The sequence below is a fragment of the Thunnus thynnus genome, chromosome 15 (genome assembly GCF_963924715.1).
Source record: "Thunnus thynnus chromosome 15, fThuThy2.1, whole genome shotgun sequence".
Taxonomy (NCBI): domain Eukaryota; kingdom Metazoa; phylum Chordata; class Actinopteri; order Scombriformes; family Scombridae; genus Thunnus; species Thunnus thynnus.
The window spans coordinates 23726005-23735767 of NC_089531.1; the positions used below are offsets into that span (position 1 = coordinate 23726005).

Sequence of the window (9763 nt, forward strand, 5' to 3'; positions counted from 1 at the left end):
GTGTGTGTGTGTGTGTGTGTGTGTGTGTGTGTGTGTGTGTGTGTGTGTGTGTGTGTTTGTTTGGAAAGGAGAATTGATCACATTCTCATTACGCCTGGGGACTGTTGGGGGGTTGCACTTGCGCTTGTGTGGAGCTGTTCTCCTGGATAAGAGCTGAAAGAAAACTGGGAGGGAATTAATTAGGTGAGTTTCTTCTTCTTGATGTGAACACCGGGCTACGCGCTCGGAGTCCGGGCTGACGTCAGAGAGACGCGCCTTAAAACCAAAGAGCGCATCACGGAGAGATGCATGGTTTGATCACACACACTCGCTTTGGACTGTATGATAGCAAGGGCACTGTCAAGGCTGCAGTAGCTTAGTGAATGAAGAGAAACTGCAAGGGAGGAGCCAGGAAGTTACTTTAAAAGTCAGTTCATCGTGGTGCGTAAAATGAGAGTTGTGCGTAAATGTATGCGTGCCTCTAGTTGGATACGGTGGTAGATAATATTCAAATTTTAAAAGCTGGAAAGTTGGGAGGCGAACTAGCTCTGAGCTAGTGTCAGAGGGAAAAGTCTACCTTTGGCACGGATGCTGTTGGATGTCTGCGCTCCTGATTTTGCCTCTTTGATCTCATTTGAGCCATGGCTTACTCTCAGCTGGGATACTCCTACTCCACCACACCGCAGGTACGGTACATATGTTAAGCATGTTTTTCGTCATTTACCTTATTGAATCATAACTGTCATTCAAGTGATTGAAAACCTGAGCTAAGTAAGGGGAATGGTTTATAGACGTATGCACCCACATAATAGCCATTCACACGCCATTCGACTCTTGATTTATTTACAAAATATGACACCTAGAGTAGCATAGTTTCATTTCTTTTCCGTGCATGTTTCATTTTTTTTCAATAATTAACTGAAATTATAATGTCTCAAAGTCCTAGAAAGCAAGCGTGAACATTTAAGACAACAGCAAACTGTAAAGAGATTATTTTACAGTATAAACTAAAGGTTTTTTAAGTTTTGGATTGAAAGAAAATTAACAATTTCTTTTCCCAGTGTGGGACAAATTAAATTAATCTTACAATTCTCTCCGAAGTTTCTGATGACCTCCAGCTCCTTGGCCGGTTGTCTGGAGCCGGGAACGACTCCGTCCCACCCGGCGCTGCGCTCACCGGGCCACCAACTCACCCCTGGTTCCAGCATCGGTGTCTACAGCGGCCCTTATCCAAAGAGCCAAGGTTACTACAACACCTGCACCAGCGACGCCACCGCTCTCTATTCCAGAGTGAGTTTCACATGCCATTTATAGTTTATTATCATTGTCCTTGTGCATTCATTTAAAAATGCGCAATTGCGCAGAAGTTGTTACTGACGTGCGAGGGAAGAAAGGCAGAAAATGTTATTATTTTTTTAAGGATTTTTCCAGGTTCATATGGTATTATTATCCGAGATAGAGAGGAAAAACACCTCACAACAGATAAAGTCACTTCTTGGCTAAAACCACTCTTGACTACATTCCTTTGAAAATATGTTGGAATATTTTAGAGTTTGATATTGATTAGACATAATGTATATTAATGTTACATATTTTCCATTTTGCAGGGGCCACTAGAACCCAAAGACAGAGCTGCCTCTGTGCATGTGGGGACATCTCAGACTCCTGCCTACTATCCCTATGAATATACATTTGGACAATATCCTTATGACAGATATGGGTAAGTTAAAGTTAGTGGTTAGGCTAACGACTGCTTTTATTGCCCTTAAACTACACATTATTTTCTAAAATCAAAACCGTAATATCTTAATTTCAGATATGCTCGTCCCATAGGACTGCTGACTCTCTGATGAAAATGTTACTAGTCTGTAGCACGCTCATAGTGACCATATCTTCTTTAATGTCTTTGCATGAATACATATTATATCCTAACAGTAATATCCCTACTGAGACTTAGTACTGGTACAGTGCGGTTATATTGTAGCCTACTTTATGGTATGGGTATGGGTAAAGCATCATTAAAAGGCTTTCAGGATTTCAGAAGTCAATAGTTACTCTTATTCCTCTAAATGACACAGGGCTTTCTTTATAGCAAATGTCTTTTACTTATTTCTGGAGAAACAGTAACATAATAATGAATGTCACTACTTTGTTCAGGTATTCCTCCTCTGATGGAGCTTCACGTCGTAAAAATGCCACCCGGGAGACAACGGGCACCCTGAAGGCCTGGCTGCAGGAGCACCAGAAGAACCCCTACCCCACTAAAGGAGAGAAGATAATGCTTGCTATCATCACCAGGATGACCCTTACACAAGTAAGTTGTTAGCAAAATATTTAAGATTTAAGGGCACTTGGGTTATTATAAGTTTAGTTGTCGGATAAAGGGTATTTGTCTTATTTTCCGTCTTTCTGTTTGCTTTTCTTACTTTCTTTCTTACCCTTTACACCTTAATATGTTTTTCCTTCAGTCCTTCTTTCTGCTCCCTATTTCCTTTCTTTCTTCCCTTCATTCCTGTATAACTTCCCTCCTTTTCCTTTTCCTATGCCAATGATTTTATTTTCCTTTTTGACTTCCACTCCTTCTCTCCCTCAGGTGTCTACATGGTTTGCGAATGCTCGCAGGAGGCTGAAGAAGGAGAACAAGGTGACGTGGTCACCGCGGGCTTGTAAAAGCTCTGACGACCGAGGCTGTGATGAAGACAGTGATGAGGCAGAGAAGCCACTTAAAACTGACAAAGATCTTCCTGGTAAGTGGGACCGAAATCCATTTGTGCTTGGCTTAAATCAGCTGTTTGTAGAAAGTTTCATTACCCTACACAGACTTAGAGTTATCTGTGTCATTCCTCAGATCAACAGTGTGCAGACCTGCAGAGTGATCTTGAAGACTTTGACCTGCTGGAGTCTGATGCTTCTGACTGTGAACCAAAGCCACAGTTTCTACCAGAGGACAATGAAGCAAACCCAAACACAAACATCCGACATGGGCATCTCACACACAACCCAGATCCACTACACGGGACAGAGAGATTGACTCCTGACTGCCCCAAACTCACATCGGTCCAAGACCAAAACAGCACCTTCTATCCTAATCCAGATGTCCGAAGCTCAGACGCCAAGCCGAAAATCTGGTCCATCGCTCACACTGCTGTGTCTTTGGATCCCAGCTTGCAGCCAGAATACCCTCCCTGTATGCTGTCATCGACCAGGTCCTCCTCTCCCGGGTATCCATCAAATATGGCACTAACCAAGGCAGACAGGCAACAGGATTCACCAGTCGACACTCTCAGAGAATGGGTGGACGGAGTTTTCCATGGCCCCCCTTTTCAACAGCCCAAACCAACTGCGTTGTGGAAAGGCTTAAATGAAGCAGTGATAGACAGCAGAACACCAGGACAATCCTTTGTTAGGTCTACGTCATCTTTGTAGTGCAACCAGGCACCATCAATGGCGTTTTTCAAAGACTGCTGGACTTAAAACATAAAGTCTATATTTTGTTGTTGTGACTTGGTAATTGACTGTTCACTAAGCTCTGCTCTCTCTTGGTTGCTGTTGCTATGGTGGCAGATTTATCACTCTGAATTTTTAGTAATTTTTTAAACAATGAATCCTTCATTTCAGACACGTACAGGTTTGTCATTTCTAGCCAACAACCGTTGATTTCGCCATCTGTAATGACGACATTGGAAGCAGATTTTATTAGCTTTGGTTAGCTAGCTAATTAACATTAATGTTAATTAATTTATTAAAAAGATTGACTCCAGCTTACTTTTTAATGTTTCCAGCTGAGTCATTTTAAAATGAGAGTCCTGTAAAAGGGGTATTAACTATGCACTTAATGGCTACATGCATAATATCGTGATAAAAGACTGAGGCTAAAGCCTCATGTCCCACGCAGGCAAAAAGTCAGCATCCCCACTAGTTATAAAAGACGTACAGGCTTCTAGGATTAAGACGTATTTGGGAAACGTAATGCTGTCTTGGAACATTGGCTGGGGTTACTGGAGTGCAAATTTCCCCAAACCCAATAAAGGGCAGGACAGAGCTGCTAACGTTAGCCAAAACTCTGATAGCATGCTGGACCGAGGTTTCCACATGGTGGATGTGCTAGTCTTGAACAGAACTTTTTGTTAACGTAACATTGTAACCCCACAAATTCATATATGCTCCTTAATGATGTGCTCCTTGGCTTTGGAAGCAATGCTCGGTTACTGTTGGGAGAAAGCTAGTTGGTCGGATATTTTAGCGATTGCAGCAAAAGTTGGAGCTGGTAAATGCACTGTTTAATCCATTCCTTAAATGTTTCTCTTGTGTATTGGGTTTTGGAACAGCTTTAACAAAGACACAACCCTCCAAAGTCTTCAAATGCCGGACATCATTTTTTACTACTGTCCCATGTGCACCGTTTCATCAACATGTGGAGAAATCCAAAGCTTCGAAAGATCTGCTGTGCCTAGTTATGGTTACCAAGCTAGGATTGGACAATTGTTCAGGGTAGGGGTTTAGCAAACAGTCAATTAACAATGTATGATCCTACTTTGGCATTTTGATAAGCTCTAACTCTCATGGGCCCCATTAATGGTCAAATGTCTAAGAACTGCCACCACACACTTCCCTGCAGCAAGGTTGTACGGTTCTCACATGAAAAATATACAATATTGTACACTTGCACTATAGCCTGCACACGCACTGAACCACAAAAATAAAAGGTGTATTCCGTAGCATGGCAATTCTCTGAGTGTGCCCTTACATTATCTGTCCATTGTGCTGAAACCACTTGTGGTATCAGTTTAGATGATGTAAATCCAGTTCAGGAATAGTGGAATATACTTCCGCAGTCTTGAATGTGTGTGTGAGTGTTTGTATGCATGTGTGTGTGTTTTGAGGGAGTGAAAGGGGGGAAGTGGATGGTATTCAGCCGTGACTAATGGAAACACACAGAGGAGGGTGCTGCTAAATTGTTAAATCGATGCCACTTCCACCCCGGCTCCAGATATAGCTGCAATCAGTGATGCGTCCCTTTTCATTAGGCGGCTTTTGACTTTGTCAACCTGGGACTGCAAGAAATTCCACCACTCGCAAAATGCTTCATAAAACTTCTTAAGTAATTTTAACTGAGTATCATTCTGTGCTCATTGGCATATCTTCATCCGCTTCAGTGAATTTGAAATACAACCATTAAGAAGAATAAACCTCATAGAAATAAACAGAGAAATAATGCTTGCATCATTAGCCCTAAATGGTTTATAAAAAATACATTTTCATCAGCTTCAATTATTAAAGAAAACTTGACAAATTTGGCACTCACAGCATTAAAACCAACACTTCTTAAAACAAAGCACAACAAGAAAAAGTGAGAAGTTTTTTTTTCTTCACCGTCTTTCTCCTCCTGTTTTTCGATTTAGGAACAGTGATAAAGTATTTATCAGAACAGAGGAGGGATCTGCCCGGGCTTTGTATGGAATTAACCATTTCAGATTAAATAATTCAGGATGAATTCAACCGAGAATTTCATTCTCTTTCTGCCTCATGAATAAGTAAGATTTAAGATGATAAATAATGACATCTGACTTCTTATTTTTGTAAAGTTTTCTTTCTTCCACTCGCTGTCAGACAGGATCTCATTGTGGTAGGTTGCAAATATATTTTTTATATTTTTGCTCACTTTTTTTTCCTTTTCTCTAAATTTAATGAAAGAAATGATACAATTGCTTCCTTTTTAAAAAATCTCAAGTTGAATTTGACCTCAAAAGAAGAAAATGTAGACTCATAAAGGATATCGAATGGCAGTCAGATAAGAGGTTGACCCAGTGCTGAGTGGGGTTGTTATACTTGTTCTCACCTCAAGCTGTTTGGGACATGACTTGTCTCTTGAGCCTAAAGCATGGGGGAATATGCAGAAGTACATATATACACTTTAATTTAGTGTTGAGCATCAACAATCTACTTTGATTCAAAAAAGTGTAATTGGAATCAGGTAATTTCATCAAGGTTTTAATTAAGAATTTTCTTAATTTTCAGCATTCTACAAATAATAACATTTATTTATTTTGAGAATCCCTCAATTAGGAAATCAGTGGAATCCCATGGAAATCAGTGAAAAAAGGCAAGTGGGTCAGTGAAAATACTCAGAAAACAGGAAGGGACATGTGAAATGCAAAAAAGTGAGAGAATTTAAAATGCTCAATATATGCATGAATACAGGCACTAAATGGCACGAAGAACACAGAAAAACCTTGGATCAGCTGCTACTGAAGAGAATCCCTAAAACATGAAAATGTGTATTGACCAATCTTGTGACAATTTCAGTCTGTCAGAGTTTTCACTTCATCAATAATCAATGAAATGATTTTCTGAGAATTACATTTTAAAGTGAGAGCAGTATTAATCCGGACTTTAAACCTGCAATAGCGAAATTTTTGACCATTTGGCAGAAGCAGAAAGAAGCTGTAAACACTGACATATCACCTCTTAAGTTGATGTGTTGCCTACTGGCACATCCAGCAGACACCAAGCAACATTAGCAGTCATTTGGAGTTGTGTTTCTGCCACCTGTAAGGTGTCCAATATGCTCTCCTTTTAGCTCTGACAGCAGCTGCCTTCTGCAGCAAAAAACAACACTATGAAAGCACTGGGACTGAATCAAAACAGTAAAGTTGTGGGCTGGAAGACCAACAACAATGAGCTGAAAGATTTTAAAATGCTACATAGAGCTGAGAGGAACTGCAGAGTCTGTGGGTCCATCAATACGAGCAACATCTTTCACCCACATGTAGTCATGTGATCCATTGTTAATACTAAGATACTGATTATAGTGCGTTATAAGCCTTACTTTTGACTAAGAGATACTATCCACTTCTAAAATAACATTGATTTCCAAATAATTGCATATGGAAAAGAGTGACTATAGCTGTACAAGTCACACTTGTAGTTACAGTACAAATTGCAATGCAAAATACTGTCAAAACTGAGCATAGACCAAATTTGGGCTATTTTGAAAAAAGTCTAGTTAGATTCACCCTCCATCATCTCTCTCACTTCCCCCTTTCACACTCTCTAACTTTCTCTGCTGACCTCTCACACTTTTTCTCCCCTTACGACTCCAGCCATCACTTATCTTCTCTTCTCAATCTTTTCCTTCCCTAACCCACATCCCTCTCTCATTCCCTGTCCCCCATGAGCCCCCCCCCCCCCCCCCCCCCCCCCTCTACTCGTGTCACCTCACCTCTGTCTGTTCTAGACACACAAGCAAGCCACTCAACAGCCAGTCTGACACGAAGGCCTGCTCCCTGGGCCATATAATGTGATTAAGCCACAGTGAGTTGCTGTACAGGTTGGGGGAATGTTAGACCCACTGTTTATTTGTCTGGCTCACACCACCAGGAGTTATTTGCCCCTCTGTGACTTATGAGACAATTGTAATAGAGGTGATAGGCAAAGGACTTTTTTTCCACTCAGAACATTAAAGGTTTGTTTGAATTAGATTTCCATTTATACTTGTTCATATTCTTTTAGTCTGTGCACTGTGACCCTTTTTCTGAGTCACTTCTACTTTTAAAATTTTAGTTGGAATGTCTGCACAGGAAAGTATTGACAACTTCAAATTACTCCTCTCTGCACCTTCCGTCTGACACCTATTTCCTCTCCACACTGTCTGTATCTCTGTCGCATACCCAAACACACACACACACACACACTGCCACTCACACACAGACTGGTATACTTATACACACAGTTCTAAGTCTCTTGCGTCTTGTCACACACACTTTGGTTTTCCGGGGCTATCAAAGTGCTGAGTGCAAACTCTCTCCTCCAAAAACTGTCACATGTCGCCAGAGGTGTCTCGCTCCCTGTGGTAACCCTCTGAACCCTCTGGCACAAGAACAAGTCATTATTTCCATGGTAAAGGTCAGAAGCTCTGTCACCTGACTCTAAAGTGGAGCTGAGTGGAGTCGCCTCGAGACAATGACCAAAGGTCAGTTTTCTGTTTTGCCTCCTCATACAGTAAGTATAGATTTGAGGACGACGGGCTGCTCCCAGATCTGCCTAAAGCCCCCTCTGGTCACAGTGGCTTCCAGACATGGAGGTTCAGATAATTGGCTGCAGGGAACTTCATAATGAGCCTGAGGGTCTGTAATATGACACATCTTCATGGAGAAATATTTTAATGGGGCAATTACAGCAACAAGGACGATGTTTTGTGTAGAGTGAGTGATTGTTGTGGAGGGGCGCTGTGTTAAGGAATTCAATGGCATTTAACTCCATTATCTATCGAGGAGATTTTCAATATGAATACAGTCTCATTTGAGCTTATCTTTGTCTGAATGGTCTGACCTAAGAGTGCAGGTCGCATTATGCTTAAGAGTTATATTTGCAATTATTATCCAATATTATGCAGAAAGGAAGTGGATAACTGGATGTAGCCATGCACTCATCTGGTGATTTGACAGTTCAAGGTTGAACCCATGAATGAGATCATCTGCAAATTGGTTCAGTCCGCCTTCATAATCTGGAGTTACTTGACATATATGATGTTTAAGAATATTCTATTATACTGGCTGATGCATTTAAGAATGGTGAATAATTAAAGAGTGCAGTTGAATCCAGCACAAAACATAGTGCTGTTTAATTCAGCACAATTCATATGCTCGGTTTCATCTGAAGATTTTGCCCCTGGCAATGCCTACAACTCAACCAACCACCACCTCTGAACCACCAACCGCAAGACCAACCAGTCAGCTCTCTGACACTGACCCGGCTTCCCTGCCTCATTTTAACAATGCACCTCTCTCCCCTTCAATCATCCAAAGTGGTCTGACTATAGATGAGGTTAACTACAGCATAAGCCTCACTTCCAGAAGTCACCAGGGCCAATTATATCAGCCTGACTACTCATACCCAAACTGAGCTCTATGGTGTGGAAAATGCAGTTCCACTGGCTGCATCACTGGGGACAGAACAGGCTAGTGCTGTCTGGAGCCTGAGCCAAGCGCAGGCCAATTTGGCATGCAGAGGTCTATGGAGAATAAGCCTGATGAAATATATATATGATCTTCTTCAAACATGTATTGTTCCGCGCTGCTGTGTCTTATCAGGCTGGCTCCCTCCTGATGTCTTCCAGGCTTGGCAGAGCGAGACTCTGCAGCGCAGATTGTGGGGGGCCGATGCACAAGGAATGCTAAAGGTTCTGTCAGTGCTCCTTACAGTAAACAGCAGAGACGAGCCATATCTTGCCTACTTATTGATGAAAGCAAGTTCAAAGCACTGCTATCACAAGCAATCAGTTATTCATGCAGCAAAGAAATAAATCCTAGTCATGCAGACAACAAAAGAGCAGATGACACAGGTGCACTGTAACATTAATCAGATGGTTTACTGTGGTTCAAACCAATTTGGAGTTTTGCTTCAAACAGACCCTTTAGTGTCATATTTAAAACAGATAGCTTTGGTCTGTTCAATGGGAAATAAAGTCTGAAACTTGGCTTTCATTGCTGTACCAAGAATGTTTCCTCATCTTGGTGCTCTCAGATCAAACACATCTGCAGGACACTACTGACCTCTGCTTGTCATATGGTGGAACTGCATCCAACTACTGCACAAGTAGCAGTTGTGTTAAATGGGACATGAATCTTCACAAATCCTTCACAAAAATATCCCTCAAAGAAACATTTTTATATATTCAACTGACAATTTTATATATTCAATACACATTTCAGCTCAGGACAATGTTGTAAGCGTAAATGCAATGTTTATTCCAACAGTCTTCAACAAAACAAATGCACCCTCA

General features: G+C 41.3%; 1 protein-coding gene across 1 annotated transcript; it reads left to right on the top strand.

Moving 5' to 3' along the window:
• Positions 1 to 229: 229 nt before the first annotated feature.
• irx4b (iroquois homeobox 4b) lies at positions 230 to 4697 on the top strand. Its single transcript, XM_067611469.1, has 6 exons — positions 230 to 665; positions 1081 to 1269; positions 1587 to 1699; positions 2137 to 2293; positions 2573 to 2726; positions 2828 to 4697. The coding sequence occupies exons 1-6, from the start codon at positions 621 to 623 to the stop codon at positions 3403 to 3405; spliced, it is 1236 nt and encodes a 411-aa protein (XP_067467570.1). The 5' UTR covers positions 230 to 620; the 3' UTR covers positions 3406 to 4697.
• Positions 4698 to 9763: the final 5066 nt, after the last annotated feature.